At 45.2% G+C, this 17993-nt stretch overlaps 1 protein-coding gene across 1 annotated transcript; it reads right to left on the bottom strand.

Annotated features, from left to right (window-relative positions):
* Positions 1-579: 579 nt before the first annotated feature.
* Positions 580-17369, bottom strand: myo7ba (myosin VIIBa). The gene is made up of 48 exons (XM_028961437.1): positions 17048-17369; positions 16880-16921; positions 16693-16803; positions 16463-16615; positions 15364-15548; positions 15079-15200; positions 14827-14969; positions 14433-14546; positions 14198-14351; positions 14033-14109; positions 13825-13944; positions 13474-13610; positions 12597-12807; positions 12295-12430; positions 11991-12163; positions 11682-11822; positions 11249-11407; positions 11069-11158; positions 10883-10977; positions 10696-10780; positions 10378-10596; positions 10073-10282; positions 9774-9986; positions 9525-9686; positions 9184-9435; positions 8943-9106; positions 8659-8785; positions 8359-8478; positions 8089-8262; positions 7604-7831; positions 7207-7374; positions 6899-7016; positions 6566-6692; positions 6306-6472; positions 6023-6204; positions 5654-5772; positions 5384-5538; positions 4542-4695; positions 3916-4071; positions 3110-3215; positions 2716-2829; positions 2518-2605; positions 2240-2346; positions 1927-2112; positions 1720-1836; positions 1552-1635; positions 1343-1462; positions 580-1108 (listed from the first exon to the last, which is right to left on the bottom strand). Exons 2-48 carry the CDS (start codon positions 16895-16897, stop codon positions 1013-1015), a joined length of 6657 nt encoding a protein of 2218 aa, XP_028817270.1. The 5' UTR covers positions 16898-16921; positions 17048-17369; the 3' UTR covers positions 580-1012.
* Between the last annotated feature and the right edge of the window lie 624 nt (positions 17370-17993).

The following is a 17993-nucleotide window of genomic DNA, read 5'->3' as shown; positions in this document are numbered from 1 at the left end:
TGGCGGGATAGCAGAAATCAGGAGGGGGGCCTTTGTGGATCTCATTCTTGACAGGACGGGGGTCCGCAAAAATAACTGGCCCTCAGACAGATGTGGCTTGCCGTTGGTCGGTGGGGCACCGAGGGATAATATATCTTTCAGACATGAGGACCACAGCTGTGGCCTTAAAGATCCACCCTCCTCCGGGCGTCTCGTGCCTGCCCGTATGCTAATGCAGCCCCCGCGGGTGAATGAAGCCGCTATCTGCTCCGGGCAGCCAGGGCCGTTTATGCCTTGCCAGCTATTAATTGGGACGTCTCGCAGCTTTTTAGCCAGTGCTATTTTTTACCGAGTCTTTGTGTCATCAGCCTTACGCCGGCGGCCAGAACTTCATTTTGATAAAGAGAGGACTTTCTTTTCAGTGCGCAGGCCGGGACAGAGAGGGGGTTGTCAATGATTCTGAGTCGTTGTTATAAAAAAGAAAAAAAAAAAACAATATGAACACTATATAGAGAACACTTAACAGTCCTTTCAGCCCGTCTCTCAGACGCCTTTTGAGATGGAATTCAAAGCGCTCACACAATGGACAAATAGACACCGTGCGGAGAATATTTTATTAGTCAATTTCACATGTGTGGATATGATATGATTTTGCACACTGAGTGCAGAACAATGCCTTTTATTGTTAAAATGTTAAAAAACAACAAACCTAGAATCATTTTCATTTGTGGGTTAATAATAAATAAGTCAAGCATCAGCAGTGCTGCTGTCCTATTTTAATGCACAAACAAAAGTATGAAGTGCAAAGCTGTGCAATTCTGGAGCTTAAATAGAAAGTGTTTGAGGATCGAACCGATTAACTTTACCAAAAAAATTATTTTAAAAGTATAAAAACTTAAATAACCCTACTTGTCTCAGATTTGTTTTGTATGAAGTGAAACATGAACTCTGTATTTATCTCTAGATATGGACATGCATTAATAGCCACAGTAATGAATTGGGACTTTGTGTTGGGGCAGCATGGTGAGCATCCTCAGCGGAACCGCTGGTTTCTGGGCCGAGCGACTGCTTTGGTTTCATTAAGATACATATTCACATATGAAGTGATCAGGTCATCAATCTTGTAGCCCTGAAAAAAAGACACACTATCAGTTTGGTGAGAAAAAAAACGATGCCCCGACGACTTATTCTTGTTTTAAAAAAAAAAACCAACACTAATTGGGTTTCCTGATTGCTTTCCTGCATCAACCACAAATTTCCTGACATGACATCTAATGGAATCTGGACTACACCAGAAGAGAATATTTTATTGTCATCTAGCTTTGGTAACTGTCACTAATGAAACAACCACAAGCAACCTTACCAGTGAGGTCTCACACAGGATCTTGTTGCCCCTCACCAAGCTGCCCACCGTCATGTGGAAGTACGTGCTGCCGCTGCACCAGTTTGCAATCTTGTTATAAGGGTGGTTTGCCAGAATGTCCTTCAGTGGGGGGAAAAAATGAAATAATTTCCCACAGCAATTAAGGACCATACATATCTCTAAGAAATTTGCTTGCAGAAGGACGTTACTTTGGTTTTGGGATTAATGATGGTCACTCCCTGCTTGCTGATGGCAAGTTTCACAATGTCTGGGTAACTGGGTTCGGACGTTTGCTATCACACAAAAGTCAATACAATTTACATTTTTTTAAATGGATCAGTAGTTTTTCATATTTTCATACGAGTCTAGCCTAGTACCTTCACTTCGAAGAAAGCACAGCCAAAAGTGGGCCATTTGCAGACGGCCTTCAGAAAAGCCACCTTGGCCTCATCAACAGTGAGACCCGCTTGTTTGTTGTAAGCTGCAATTATGTTCTGAATGGATGAAAGGAGACACAATCACAGATGCCATCACGAGAAATGAACTCAGTAAACATGAACAGTATAATGTGTGTGTGACCCCACCTTCTTCCAGTCATCAGCAGACGTGACCTTCAGCATGTCATTGGGCACGAGGTCCTTCAGCATTTTGGGGATCATGATGAACTGGCTCTTGTCATCGTTGACCTTCACCCTGAAGAGCAGGCCACCCAAATGCACCACTTCCTCCTTGGTGCAGCGGTGGTAGCCTCTCAGGTACTTGGGCAACTCCTTCATGCAATTATTGTATATAGATGCAAGCAGATGAGGCAACTTTTTTCACTGCACTGAAATTACATAAAGCTCTTAAATTCAATTTGGATGGTAATGGGAGGCATGAATGAGGTGTTTTGGGAACCTGAGGAAAGTGGAAGATGAGGTCGGCCTCCAGGTCCCTGCCAGGGCTCACGTTGAACCACAGCTTACGCATGAAGAACACCAGGTACGGAACAGCCACCGGTCCAGCTGCAAACACCATTTACTCACAGATTAAATATACTGGCACTCAACCTAGTCGGAGGGGTTCGGCTGTGTCGTGCAATGGGTCTTCCGAAATGTTTTATTTGGGGGAAATGGTGACTCAGGTTTATGTGGTAGACATAAGGAGTGGTAGAGCAGACATTAGAGATCACTCACCCTCCTTGACTCTCTTGGATTTCTTGGACCAGTCTGTGATCTGCCTCAGGCTGTCAAAGAAGTAATCAGTTTCATTCAGACCCAGAACCTGCGGAAAAGCCAGAGAAAAATATCTTATTCAGACATACTTAAAATTACACTACTTAGTATACAAGTATCTATTATTGTATAATGGATAATCATATGATGCATTAACACCTTGTCTGGAGTTTTCATGAAAAGACTAAAGCCATCTGCAGACACCAGCATGAGTTTATCCGCAATGGTGTGGGAGAGATCCTTGATCCTTGTGCTGGTTCCCACCTCGAAGATCTGCAAGAACACATGGTCTTCACATGGTCCTATTTTGACTCACAAATGGGTTAGTCAAAAAGATTATGACTGATATATCAGATATGCTGTTTTATATATTGGTGTAAATAAATGGACAACTCTTAATTGCTAAATGTTAATGCGAAAGCTCTACTAAATGGTGTGGCCTGAGTTGTCAGGTGAACCATCTTAGTGCACAAGGCCTGCAGATTTTACATCGCCCCCTTGTGGTCTGCAGTAAAAGGACTGGGTCGATTGGAAAGTCAATGTGATCATGTACCTCCTCTGTATCATTGGGGAAGTGAATCTTGTGGAAGATCTGGGTGCTGTTCTGCTGAATGGCGTCCACCTCCACCTGATGAGGGGGCAGCTTTCTTGGCTCCGTCCTACCAGACAGAAAAGAAATGTTCCAGATAAGGGCCAACGTTTCCCTTAAACTAAAAGGCACGAAAGTGCTTCTGTTCTAAACTAACACAATGATTGCTTTCTGAGTGCACAGTGTAGTTCAAATACACAGTCAATTAATTAAAATTAATGAACTAATATGTTTAGAAAAAAAAACGACATGGAGCACTTTACTTTTGTCAAGTTGTATGAATATAGTTCAAGATGGTTTCTTGGCTGAACAAGTTGTAATTAATAATAATCCTCCATGGCTTGATTTTAAAACTAAATGAGCTCAAATAAATTTATACAAGATTTGACTGTATTTTATGTTGAAATTCACACACATATTCATATCATATATAAAAAAAAAACTTTGCTATTGCAGCGACAGCCCCTAGTTGGTGATTGACAGAAGGGCCGCGGCTTTGGGCAGCTGCAGTCAGCACCCGGATGGAGGAGGACCGCAGATGAACGGGGGCCACCAGCAGATGCACTTGCACTTGCCATGTCATCAATCACACGAGGTGGCCACTTCCTGGCACAGTCACTGGCGTGGTGAAAGGGCACTCTCCTCACAAAATGCCACCAGGGCAGGCGTGAAAACGCTGTTGTGCTACGCAGTTTCCCGTCCAATAGGGCTTTATTCATGATGCATTTACAGCACACAGGAATTAAACTGATTTTTTTCTTTCTAATCACCTAAGCGAGGCCTGCAGGCGCTGCAGACAGTCGGGGGCCAGGGTCTCTCTGCGCCGGGACTCCAGGAAGCGCTGGGCGTGTTTGAGGAGGGAGTTGCTGGGCGGGAACAGGCCACAGCACAGCCACATCAGCTGCCAGCCCTGCTCCATGCTGAACCTGAGAGAGGAAATGACAGGGTCGAACAGTAAAAACGCTGCTCAGAGTTACGGCCGCGGCGCATTTAAATTAGCTGTCCTCCTGCCAAGCCACACAAGGCAGCAGAATGGCTGGAAACTCAAAGCAAACATGGCGAGACAAACCACATGGAATAAAGGAACTGTAAAATAAACATCTAGGAGATAATGTGGAATTTGTTACTTTACACTCTGGGTTTTAAGAACATAGGGTTCTACTTATTTTTTTTACACGTCATTTATAGACTTGTTCTGTATCTACATTATTATGGTCCCAGAAAATTTTCCATGTCATGAGAAATGAAAGCTACTGATAGTTAAGGAAAATAAAGAGATGTCAGTACACATTCTAAACCTTACAAAGGCACCATCATAGAATCTTCAAATATATTTGAATATCTAGTTTATGATTAGTTCATTTCAGAACAAAGGCGGCATCATTGAGGCAGGTACCGGTTGTTGTTGCTGGTCATCTGCTTCATGATCTGACAGTAGATCTCATCCCTCAGGGCCTCGTGCTGTGTGGCCGGCCCGAAGATCTGGTCGGTCAGCTCCAGAGGGGTCTGCACCTGCCGGGTGGGGTAGTCTCCCATGTACTTCAGGATAGGTTCATACCATGTCAAGGAGGATCAGCAACATTTTCAAAGCAATATATATCTAAATATAGATATATATATTAGATACAGATAATATATGGCCTAGTGGTTAAGGAAGCAGCCATGTAATCAGAAGGCTGCTGGTGTCCTCTGCTTTTAACCCATCACCCTTGGTGAGCAGTGGGCAGCCATGACAGGCGCCCGGGGAGCAGTGTGTGGGGACGGTGCTTTGCTCAGCATCACCTCGGTGGATCGGGATTCGAACCGGCAACCTTTGGGTCCGCCACTGCCCAGTGACAACGCCAAGTTTAATACATCTGCTCCCCATTCACACCTGAGACCTTGTAACATTAACAAGCCACATGGTGGGAAACTGGCTAATTGGCAACGATTTGGGCATGTTCACTTGGGATTGTACTCACTTTTGTTGCCAGGGCTGTGCGTTTCGTTGTTTTGAGGGGACAACAAATGTACTCTGTCATACAAGTTGGACAGTGACTACTTTACATTGCATCACAGTGTCATATGTTCAGTGTTGTCCAAATGAAAAGATGTAATAATTGTTTTACAAAAATGTGAGGGGTGTACTTTTGTGAGGTATTGTAAACAAGAACACAACAAAGTAAAGATGCAGACTGAGTGATTTTTGTGATTGAATCATTGCATATTTATGTGAGTGTATTTGTGTGTGAAGGATATCAGTGAATGCCTGACAGGCCTGATGGCTGAGCTCGGAGTTGCCCATCAGACTCTTCAGCAGGGGCTGTCTCAGGGGCTCTCTGGAGTTGGCCCAGAGCTTCTCGGGCGCAGCACCTTTAGACATGATGTGTTTGTTCACATCCTTGGATGGCGGCCTGCACACAGGGGATAAACAGAACAAGTTAGATTTTTTCAAGATATGGATGAAATTTTAATTACAAATCTAAAAAAAATATCTACATTTCTAGCAAATGAAAGCAAACCAGATACCTGAAGTACTCAAACGAATACTCTTTAAGGGACATGGGGGCCACTCTTTCAGTGGAGGTGCCCTTCTGAGTGGAGCTGATGATGTTCTGTCTCTGGTCTGGAGACAAACTAATCAGGGTCTTAAGAACACAAATACACACAGGCACACAAAACAATCCATGAATGAACTGTCTGCAGAGTGACACTGATTCCTAAATAAGAAATCATTAACTGTGTGCTCGTTCTTTTTTTCTGATGAAAAAGCATTATTGTTTTGTGTACATTATCTACATTAATTGCATTACTAAGAGCAGAGTTATTGTGTTATGTGTTATTAATCTGAGTTTTGGTATAGCAAAGATATGAGAAGCCAATAAAAAACTGCCTCACCAAGATTTCATTGCTGGGTTTGGTGAGCGTGGGCAGAATCAATATGGCATCAGTCGGCACGGCACCAATTTGGCCAGTTCGCTCATTCCTGCCCTTCAGCCAGCCGCGATCAGGAAGGTATTCCTTGTCCTTAATGAGCTGGATGAGCTCGCTTTTCTTAAAGCTGAGGTATGTGGGATCATCTGACGAGCATCAACATGAAAAATTCATTTGGGGCTTCCTAATTTCTGAAAGTGGTTTGGCTCAGATGTGCCCAGATAGTGGAGTGATTCTGTTATCTTACCCAGTTTGCTGGATTCCTGCAAGGTCACTGCATACTCTGAGCGCTCCCTAAGACCGTCCAGGAACATGGTGGTGAGATTTGCGATGTCTGCCGCACTGACAGCATTTAACATGAAGTCTCCCTTCAGTGTCAGCAAACACACAGACTGGCCAAAGGCCTTCCCTTCCCTGAGGAAAGTCCAGGGTTAATCACAGTACTCACAGTATGCACCGGCCTTAGGTTTTATCACATGGCCCGGATTCAGGGTTTCGACCTACTACCTCATGGTGTTGACCCCAGTGATTTCCGGGTATGTCAGCACAATCAGCTTCCGCTCTCTCTCATCAAGAAAGGTTAATCCACTCAAATTAATAGCCAGGATGAACTTGTTTTTGGGAAGAGCAGGCCCTGCAAACAGACAACCTTCAATCTTTCAGCAAGACATAGACATTTCAGATGTGTTTGACTATAATTAGCCATACTTAAAAAATACTTTCAAAAAGTATTACAGATAGTCGTAGGGTAAAAGTTCTTGGAGACCACAAGGGGGCGATATGGAATCTTTGCAATTTTCGTATGAACCCGAACTCTGAATACATAGCTTGATCCAGTACCTGAGATCTTGATGACCTCAAAGAACTTGGAGAAGAGCATGTACCACTTCTGCCGTGCATAGTCCACCACTTCAGCCTTCACTTTGTTCGCCTTTTTCCTCGAATTTATATCTGGCCCCTGAAAAACAAATCATCATGATGCTAATGATAGATGAAGAACCGTAATTTATAGTTGACATACTTCCCTTCAATTAACACTACAGCTCATTGGCTGATTATCACATCATTAATCTACTCACTGGGGTGTCAAATCAGAGACAGAGCAACATTTGCAGGACTGCGGCCCTTTGCAGAACTTTGGGACTCACGTCGCTATGTGCCTGGCTGACCATCTGCACCCATTTAGCCTCCGATTTGGCCTCCAGCAGGGTGGAGTTGATACACTCATTGACAACACTCTTTGCATTTTCCATGCTGGCGTCCGAGCCGTGCTGAATGTAGAAGTGTTTGGCTGCCAGTTGGATGAAATCATCCTCCTAGAAGCATATGAAGTAAAATCAAAAATCATATGGACTGATTGTGTTTTAATTCTATTGCTTTAATAGGGTTTATTTAAATATGTTCGTCTTCTGGGTATCAGAAATATAAAATAGTTAATGTAATCGGCAATTTCTTTAGTCCAACATTAACAGATAATTAACAGTTTAACAGATAATTAACATTAAAAAGGTTCCAGATTTGACACCACCATCCTCATTCGTGTACCTTTTCACACAGATATTCCCCATACTTGAGCCCGCGGATGACCTGTCTGTAGATGAGGTCAGTGCTGACCTCATCCTGGCCACAGTCATGCCATGGGGTGAAGATCTCTTTGCGGAAGTACAAGCGCCAGGGAGCGTGTTGTTCCTGGCCTCCCTTACGCTTGACTTCCTGCTCACACTGAGTGATGGCGTCCATAACGTGCTCGCGCCCGTTGCCAAGCGACCACACCTAAAGCGCAGGAAGCAACCACTTACATACATGACCGATGCAGCCGACGTGCCTATGATTGTTGTTAACATTTAATCCAGCAGATATTACAAGGTAGCATTTACATTTATCAAACTTACAATCAGGGGTTACAGGGACATTCAGGGTTAAATGTCTTGCTCAGGGACACAATGGTAGTAAGTGAGTTTTGAACCTCTGGTTCACAGGCAAGTGTCTTACACCCCAGCAGCCTTCTGGCAGTAGAGAATGGTGGGTACCTTTTCATACAGGGCCACATACAACGAGAAGCCAAAGGTGTCAGTGAGCTTGACTTTCTGGGCAATCGTCTGGCAGATCTCGTTAGATGTTGATGCAGAGTCAACGGGCATGTTGATGGTGCGGCCGTCCATCAGGGTGACCGAAATGCCCATGGGCTTCTTGGACTTCGTGGCCTGTTCCCAAGGCAAAAGGGAGGACAAATGGTGACAAATTATGCAAGTCTTTTGTTTGTGGTATGCAGATGGATGCTGGGTGATCCCCAGACTCACTTGTAGCTCCAGCCAGCTAGCAGGTTCTCCACGAACCCCATTGGCCACAGTGCGCCTCAGCCTCTCTGCGCAGTATGGGGCATATCCTCCAGGGCCGGTACGAATGAAGTTTTGTAGGTACTGTAATCAGAAAAATAATAAGGTCCATGGGTCCTCATTGACCACACATGTGTGATGCAATTGAGGCTGAAATCTACCCACAATTATTTCACCAATAACTGTGAAATGTGTGGCTACTTAATAATCAATAAGTAGGATTCAGGCTTCTTCTATATCTTCAGTTACTAGTTTGAGAGATACCTTAATGAAGCGCTCTGTTGGGGGGAAGATGCCCAGGCAGAGTGAGAGGAGGATCCAGCCACGGAAAAAGCTGTTCCGGTTCCCGTTTTCCTGGAGTTGCTTGCAGATCTGGCAGTAGATCTCGTCCCTATTGATTAGCCGCAAGGGAGCATTTCACACCAATTTACCCAATTAAAACTCTGTGTGCAATATGGATCAGATTAATATGCTTAAAAAAGAGGTCTGATGGAGCGGGTTCTCCAAGAAAATAAAAAAAATGTGTCTTGTATGTAGAGCCTTATTACCTAAGGTCACGTCTGACTATGCCGTATCCCATGATGATGTGGAGTTTTTCAAGGGATGATAGGGGGCGGTCAAGAGTGGGCCCTTCGCCAATCATGACCTCCTCCTCCTCTGTCACAGTCTGGATGGTGGGGGGCTTTGAGGCCGGGACATTGGGGTCATCAGGCTGCGAGGAGATATATGTCGACATGGTTGGATTAAGGTTAACATTTTGTTAAAATACGCTTTAGCCATCAAGCTTACCTCCTCCTCAATTGTGGATGGTTTCCTATGAGATGGAGCCATCTCATCTGAAGTGGTGGATATCTTTCGGTTTCTGCTCAGAAGGTCGGTGAAAGTAGAGGACTTCCGGCCCTTTAAGCTATCCTCATCCGTTGCTACAGAGGTCTTTCGGTTACGTGTAAGGAGGTCAGTGAATGTGGATCCTTTCCTGTTCCGAGAGTTCTCCTCTGGAACTGCGGTCACTTTTCGGTTCCTTTTGTTCCTCAGTAATTTCTTCAAAGGAAAACAGGTTACAATGTCAGCTACTGCTCTGATGCTCTTTTCAGATGTTTCAGTCCAAAAAAAGTGTCAATTTCACAGACCTGATCTATGCCAACCAAGTTGCTGAGGCGTCTATTCTGCCTGGAAGCCACATCTGGTTGAAGCGAGCGGTCTGGGGCAATTGGCTTGTCATTCATGATGGGCTTGGGCTCTGGCAGGTCCCCCATAAACCTCAGAATAATCCACCACACGGTCAGTGCAGCCTGTCAGGACACATACAGCAGAGGGGAGAATTAGACAACTCACGATCAAGAAACGGCCTTCTATTTAGGAGCGAGAAGTTTCTGTACCAGAACATCACCCTCGTCCTCATGGTACAGCAGCGGCTGCCGCAGCCTCTGTCTTATAAACACGGGCGTCGCGGCACCCTGGAAATACATGGAGGCGAACTTGGAGAAGGAGTACTCATCCAGATCGTCATAGTCCTCTTCTGGCAGGTCCACGGCCATTGGAGCTTCGTCCAAGTCCACCTCTTCCAAAAGCAGCCGCTTCCCCTCCAGGTCCTGCAGACCAATAGAGGGGTGAGTTCCTCCAAACAGGTGACACCGAAATAAATCCAGATCGGAGCTGGATTAGAGGCGCCTCAAACCTCAAAGCCGTCCGGTGCCTGTCCCTCCTGCCCTCCCACCACACTGGGCAGGAAGCCGAAGATATTGTCCACCATTTCCTGGTCAGTGATGGACTCCGACTGGGCCGCGGCCTCCTGCTCCCGCTTGCTGCGCAGGACGTCCTCCAACCGCCTTTGTCTCTCCAGGGCGGCGAGCTCCTCGTCCTGCTTCTCCTGAGCAGACAGGAAGGCCTGGAAAAGCAAAATGGCGGAGAGCAGAGCAGAGCATTCAGAGCCGGCTGGTCTCTACACGCCGGCACGTCGCGCGCTTCGCGAAGCTGCCATACGTCGTTCTGAATTCTCTTGACAGACTTCCGGGCCAGGACGCCCCTGGTGTGGGACTGCAGCAGGATGACGGCCGCCCTCTTGCGCCGCCACTCCCTTCGGGTGACGAAGGCGCGAGCGTACGACTGCAGCACGATGGCAGCTGCCCGCTGGCGCCTGTACCGGTGGCAGAGCTGCCGACTGCGGACGGTGGCCTGGAGGCGGGAGAAGCCCTGACGCACCTAGAGTGGAAATTTTTTTTTTTAAAAAGCAGAGTTACCAGAGCAGCAACTCAGCAGTGACCCTCTCTCCGGTTACACCGCGCCGCGTGAGCAGCTCACCACTCGGAACTGCTTCCGGACCTTGTACCCGCGCCACTGCTTCTGCAGCACCAGAGCTGCAGCCTTCTGCCTCAAAAAGCCTCTCCTGTTTCAAGAACGACACCAAGACGGGACATTCGAATTTTAAACATCACTTTTTATTATCTGTACCAACACCATTTAAAACCAGGAGAGGTGACAGCTTCACCTGTACTTGTATCCTCTCAGGACTCTCTGAATGATGAGGGCTTTCACATTGAGGGCTGCCTCTCTCTCCAGCTCCAGGAAGGTATCATGGTAGTCCTGAATGAAACCAAATATGAATTTATTCAATTCCCTGACGATGAATTTGCAAAGGAAAATGAATGAATGCTTGATGAATTGTTTTTTTTACCTTCAGGAAAATCTTGGTCTTGCCCACCTTCCAGTCCTCTCCATTCAGCACTGCTGAACAGATGCTCTCACTGCATGCTTTGGCACTTTGCTGTTAGAGGCATACCGAATAAAAAACATGAAAATTAAGTGCGAGGACAGACCATTTCCGAGAATTCAGTGCGTGCAAAATGCAACTCACTGTTTTGGGGTCGCAGATGGCGCCGTTGAGCAGCACGCGGTAGCGCTCCAGGAACTCCTGGAAGCTGTGGCGGATGGGGTAGCCGGCTTTGCGGATGCGAATCGTCTCCATCATGCCGGAGTATTTGAGCTGACGCATGCACAGTTCCCTATCAAAGAGCTGCACACAGGCCGTGGGTTATAGCAGCCTCGCCCAGGGGTGCTGAATCTTGACACTTATTGCACTTATTTAATACAGAACTGGTCAAATAAATGTTTTACTGGTATTATAGGATATCAAGATAATAGTTTTAATCAATAAATCATTTGGCCCCGGTACTGCTCAATCCTCGCCAATCCCAGCCATAATCACAGGACGTCTGGGCCCAGCGTGGAGCACCAGCCAACCACAGTAGACTTTTATCAGACGTTAAATGCATTATGGGTGAATTTACCATAGGCTTTTTGAAGTCATTGGGTTTGATGCAGCGAATGAAATACGGCTGACAGGCTGTGAGGGTCGTCATCAGGGCGTCCAGAGACTGGCGGAACTGACCACTCAAGGTGGGCACTCGCTTCTTCGTGTCGCCCAGTTGCTGTGGTGGAAAGAGAGATTCTGTAAAGGGGCTTCTTACTATTCTCTAAGTGAAAGTGAACCTGGGTCTTCTGGTTCATAGACGAGTGTGTTAGCCACTAGGCTACTACCACCCTGGATGACTGGTAAAGAACATGCGGATATTTCAATCTTAAGGAGTCATGCTAACCCGTAAGCTGTTCTTTGGGGTGATGATCATCCTGGGGTTGGAGCTGTTGGTGATGCCAGTGGTCGTGGTTGACACGTCGTTATGGAAGATCTGCCTCAGGAGCTTGTTGGTGGACGTGTCCACTAACTTTAGCAGGTCTGAGCTCAGAGCATCTCGGTTCTTCTCCAGGAATCCTGTCGAAATGAAGAATTAACCATGATTCTGGCTCATCTGTGTTATTTCTTCTGAATATTTTTTTTAAAACTCTAACAGGACATCCATTAATCCTTTTCTCTGTGTTTACTCGTTCTACAGGGGGTATTACCTTGGGAGTCGTAGGTCACATGACCAGCAAAATGTTTTATTTCGAACTTTGTGTCATGGCTGCTCTTTGGTGGCTTATAGACTTTGCTGTCTTTATGTTTTTGGTTCATCTTGTACAGCAAGGTGGCATCTGTGCCCTAAAGACAAGTTTTAAAGACAATCACGAGTGAGAAGATAAAGATTTACCCATTTATTCATGTTGTGTGTTTATAATTCTTTTATTAGCTTCACTATTTATCCATTTTGCAAGTCATATTTGAATCAATATTAGGTTAGAACGCATTTCATGCCATGTTGTCATACTTTGGGGAAGTGACACTCCTCATCGATCAAGGCAAGGATATTCATGTCCTTGTTGGCCAGCAAGTCCAGTGTGTCCTTGTTGTCGCTGAAGCTGATGTGCTTCCAGACGATGTCCTCGTGAGCGTACTCCTCCTGCTCCAGCTTGAAGATGTGCTTCACAAAGAACTGCTGCAGCTGCTCATTGGCAAAGTTGATGCACAGCTGCTCGAAGCTGCGGGACCAAAACACAAGGCACAAGGCAGCACAGTGAGACATTGTCCACCGTGTCCCCGAAACGACAGCATGGAAACACCAAGGTTATCCAGTTCTAATTAAAAATAGTACCCCCACTATTATAAATGCTCAATGAGCTATAAATGCAACACACATACACGTTATTACTACATACTAATTTGCAGACTTCCCACTTTAAGTCAGACCTAAAATTCCCTGACTTTTCCATGGCTTTCCCTGACCAAAGAGCAGAATTTCCATGACCTTCCATATAAGTGTCAGAGGCTTTAAAAGGGATAGAGAATTAAAAACTGCATTTACGTCACTGTTTTTGAATATAGGCACCTTGGCGTGTTGAATGGAACAAACCAAAAACCGCAACTCCATCTCTGACATCCTCTACATGCATGTTTTATTTTAAGTCAGTCCTTAATTTCCAAGCCAAATATCTTGAAATTTACACTTTCTTACACAAAGTCTCTTTGGTAAAATAGCGAGAGTAAGGACATATGTTGACACAGAATTTGCCATATACCATCAAATTCCATTCATATGTGGCAAAACGTAATTAAACATATTGCGCAACACACATTAGATATTTTTAATTTAGCATTTACTTAATTAGTAGACTCATTTAAAAGTGTTACTGTACTTATATCCAAACCTGTTATGGTTGAAGTTTTCAAAGCCAAAAATATCCAGCAGGCCAATGGACTGTGGCTTGTAGTCCTCTGACGGCGGCTTGTAAATGGCACTGTTGATCTTCTCCACGATCCACACAAACATCTTTCCATAGATGGCCTGCACCAAAGCATGGGTTTTAAAATCATTCTCTCATTTATTTATTTTTCTTGCTTTCATTAATTGGGTGGAACACTCAATGCTCTAAATCTGCCATAGCCTAAGATAAATAGGTTATCGTTGTTAGGTTGAACCTCTTCGCACTGCTCTTTTTCTGCAGATGAGATATGTACATTGTTCAATACGTTGTCACATGCTTGTTAAAATACAGCACCTTCACAAACGCATTGCGGCCGTCCATAGCCTGAGCCGGGCTCAGAAGCTTGGACACTTTCTCCCTGTTGGTCATGAAAGATCTCTCGGTTAGTGCAGACTCCAGAGCTTTGGCATCAACCTGGAGCGAGGAGATGGGAGAAAGCCGGATTAGGTGGGCATCCTGTCTGTTCCACCACTGGAGCATTATTACAGTGACTGCTCATCACCTCGAGCAGCTTGGTGGCCATGTTGAAATGACTGGATGAAAGGATGTTACAGGTTTCCATGTTGTTTGTAATGGAAGCTTGAAACACAGAGACAAAAAAGACATTTTTTATTAGAATTTCCGCAGGAAAGTCCATGTAACAGTAAGTGCCTGAACACGTCCTTACATTCAAAGTCTACATTGCCAAGGTGGAGGATGGCAGCAAGGTGCTTGCAGATCTCCCAGCATTCGTTCTCGGTGAAGGTGAGGATCTTCATGGCCGAGCGGAAGTGGGCATACTCCTTGATGTCGTCTCGCCCCTCGCAGGAAGTGCACTTTCCCTGCCCCAGGCCGAGACGTTCAGTCAAAGGAGAAAGGTCTAAAAGCAGGAAAACGCTCAGCGGGACAGCAAATGGCATTACCATGGTCAGGTATCTGTATTCCGAGGCAGTGCCAAGCGCGAGGATCTTCTTCTGCTCTGCGGGCATCCCCATCAGCATGCAGTAAAAGATGTGGTAGTTCCTCTCCTCGGGGGCCTAGGGCACAAGCATGTGTCCAGTCAGGGGAGACTCACGGCTCATGTACCTACCAGCCCATGTCAACTAAAACTGTTATTTTTTCTCCAGGCTACGTGAATCTGACAACATGGGCTTTGATGACCGTGGGCTCTCCTCAGAAGCGAGGAGAAGTTGCTCATTGACCTTCCAGGATACGTCTGTTTAGTCGCAGCGAGAGCAGTTGTGTCCACGGACCCAGGGAACCATCTGTCACCTTTAAACCCCGGCCTGTGGTAAAAAGAAGGTGACCAGAGCTTGCCTGTCGACACACTCGAGACTTCTCCAGCAGATACTGCTCTATGCGGGCGCCTTCGATGACGCCGCTCTTGCTGAAGTGGATGTCGATGTATTTTCCAAAGCGGCTAGAGTTGTCGTTGCGGATGGTCTTTGCATTTCCAAAGGCTAAGGGTTCAGAAGTATATAAAAAAACAAAAAAAAAACAGTGAGAGATATATTAATTTTGTCATATATCCCTCCTCTCCACGATCCGAGTCGCATGGCATCTATGGACCTTCCAGAATTGGGTTAGCCTCCAGGATCTGCTGCTCGATCCAGGAGTGCTGGCCACTCACGGCGGCCAGGAACTGCAGCATCAGCTTAGTGCTCTCGGTCTTCCCGGCTCCAGACTCCCCGCTGCCATGCGAAATATAAATCCAGAAAACAGCATTGTGATGAATTTATGGCTGACTACAGGTAAAACGTAAGAGACTACATTTTAGAATTTGGCTTTTTACGCTTTTTACGCCAGTTACAGCCAGTGACGGGGCGTGATCCAGAGGGCATTGGGAGGACAAACCTGATGATGCAGCACTGGTCTTTGCGACTGCGCCGCATGTTGAAGAAGCAGCTGTCGGCGATGGCGAAGACGTGGGGCGGCAGCTCGCCCAGCCGGCGGTCCGTGTACAGGTGCACCTGCTCCGTGGTGTAGAGCGGCAGCAGTTGGTACGGGTTCACCGCCACAAGAATGGAGCCTGTGTACGTCTGTGGGACAGAGGATTGTGAAGTTGTCTTTTAGCCTAGGTCTATGCTGCATGACCAGGAAACTGAACCCCTAAACTTTATGGCCTTTCTGTTGTTTCGCACAATTTAATATCCAATTATCAGATTCATCTGATAATTTTTCATTGTGTATTTCGTTCACTGCTGACTTCCTTTTAAATGGGTTAAAAACCTTGCAACCTTATATGTTGCATACTGTATGTCACAATCTTCTTGTGAGTACAATTTCAACGCACATTTTGCAGAGGATGCTTTAATGACAACTGTGTGTTTTTTTTCGACACACACACACACACACACACACACACACACACACACACACACACACACCAGGGTTACCTGCTGGTAAATCTTCAGTTAGGTTAATACTGAGTTCTGAAACCAACAACACGATGACGATGGCACCAGTGAAAGGTCAACTTGATGGCTTTTATGACACTTTTGGTTTTGTTTACTCTTACCTGTCAGGCCATTTCCAGTCACAGCAATAAGCTTTACAAGGTCACATTCTTTATTGGAAACATGCGCTGATTAGCTCTGTAATCTTGGCAGGGCAGCGGTGTGATTCTTCACCTCCAAAAAAACAGGGCTTACGCGTCTCCATGGAGACAAGGGATTCTGCTATAACTCAGGGCTCAAAGTCTGAAACAATGGGCTGATATACAAATTAAGAATTTGGTTTAATAAAGACACGTTTCCTCAAATGGTTGGCCTGTGAATAAGCCAATGGAAAGAAACCTTCTTAGTCCATTTTGAAGAGCAAAAGAAATGGACTAATCAAACATAAATTCTACCTCATTTTTATATATATATATATATATATATATATATATGTGTGCGTGTGCGTGTGTGTGTGTGTGTGTGTGTAACACAACAGGTTGTTCAGCTTGACTTACATAGATGATGCCTTCTTTGTGCCGCACTAGAAGGTTGCGTAGAAGCCCGGCTTCGTTGAGGTCACCGAGTCGGATCATGTCGTCCACACCGTTCACTGAGCTGGGATGCATGGTCTTGAGGGAGCTCTCCAGCTTCTTGGTGATCTTGTGTTCCTGCATTGGAGACAACGTGAGGGTCAGCACTACTGAACTAATTGGGGAGAACAGTGAAACGTCTTAAACGTCTGTACCTTTCCTTCATCGTCGATCAGCTGAAGCTCTCCTGTGCTGGACAGCTTGACCTCAGCTCCTATTGGAACTTTGTCTTCACCCACGTCCAAGTCCACCCAAACATAATCACCCTGAAAAGAAAAAAAAAATTGTTCATTGTGTAAAACAAATGGCTCTGGATTTAATTTTCTTTTAATAGCGTCTCACCTTCCTTAGGATCACCATGGCTGAATCCTTTCCCTTTCAGGTCTACATTTTAAAAGAAAAAATAAAAGAAAAAAATAATAAAATAAAATTTTATAATAAAATAAAAATTTAAAGAGACAATTTAAATAATTTAAACCATAATTTAAACATTAATTAATAAAAACCTACCTGTGAACTTCACAGTCGCCGGGACCCCTGTCCCTGCTGTCTGGCCGTCGCGAGGATCACTCCAGCTCGCTCAGGAAAATGGGACATCTCCTCCGGTGCTACCCAGTTTATGGCCCACAGACTTTGCCCTCTTGGTGAAACAGAGCCACCTATGTAAGCAGAGTGTCTTGTTATAAATGGGGCAGTAAAGTGTGTTTCACCTCAGCACAGGCAGTCAGAGAAGGACACGTCCAGTTGATTTATCTCCTGAATCTGGCCAATCTGTACAACTCGCATGCAACAGTATGCATTGCTTCATACCGCTACAGTGAGCAGCATTAACCCTTCTGCTGTGAGTGCGTTAAGACTTCTGAAATCCCAGGCAGTGGTCTTTGGACTCCAGCGTCAAAAGGAGAATATAAACCGTGTAGCTCATCAAGTCATAAATGGCAGATAATTGCAGCGCTCATCGGCACTGTCGACAGGCGCGTTCACTGTGGCATGATGAGCAGCGATATCCACCACTATCTAATAACGTCTTTATTTGGATTCATACGTGCTTCGTCTTTTTGTAATAAATGACTTATTGGAGATCAGGTCAAGGAAGTTGACGATCCTCATGGACATAAAACCTGCCTCTGTTGCTATTTTTAACTATTGACAGCAGGGTTTAATGGTCTTGGAAATTTTAAACAATGGCCACTCCCTACTATAAGGAAGTGTATGTGGCTTATCGCGTTACCGTAATATCATTATGCATCATGACTAGTACTGTTAGAGGATAAAACCTTCTCTCATTTCAATTAAAACATGTTGATGCATCTTTAAGCAGGTAGGGCAAGTAAATTAAAACAGCGTTAGTGTGACTAAATCGGCTCATCCAGCTAACAAATGATACTACACGGTCACATTGAAAAAACATTTGCAAGCCAGTAGCATTAATGTACAGTGTTTTACTGCATGAGCA

Source organism: Denticeps clupeoides, chromosome 19 (genome assembly GCF_900700375.1).
Source record: "Denticeps clupeoides chromosome 19, fDenClu1.1, whole genome shotgun sequence".
Taxonomy (NCBI): Eukaryota; Metazoa; Chordata; class Actinopteri; order Clupeiformes; family Denticipitidae; genus Denticeps; species Denticeps clupeoides.
Note: the sequence above shows the minus strand (reverse complement) of the source record. Positions and strands in the feature narration are given on the sequence as shown.

Bases quoted from the DNA above. Each gene is read 5' to 3' on its own strand.
- myo7ba (XM_028961437.1), bottom strand. The intron at 14,352-14,432 runs GTAATGCCATTT...GGCCTGGGGCAG, and splicing joins AATACAGATACCTGACCATG to GGAAAGTGCACTTCCTGCGA. The intron at 14,110-14,197 runs GTAAGGACGTGT...CTGTGTTTCAAG, and splicing joins TGGCAATGTAGACTTTGAAT to CTTCCATTACAAACAACATG.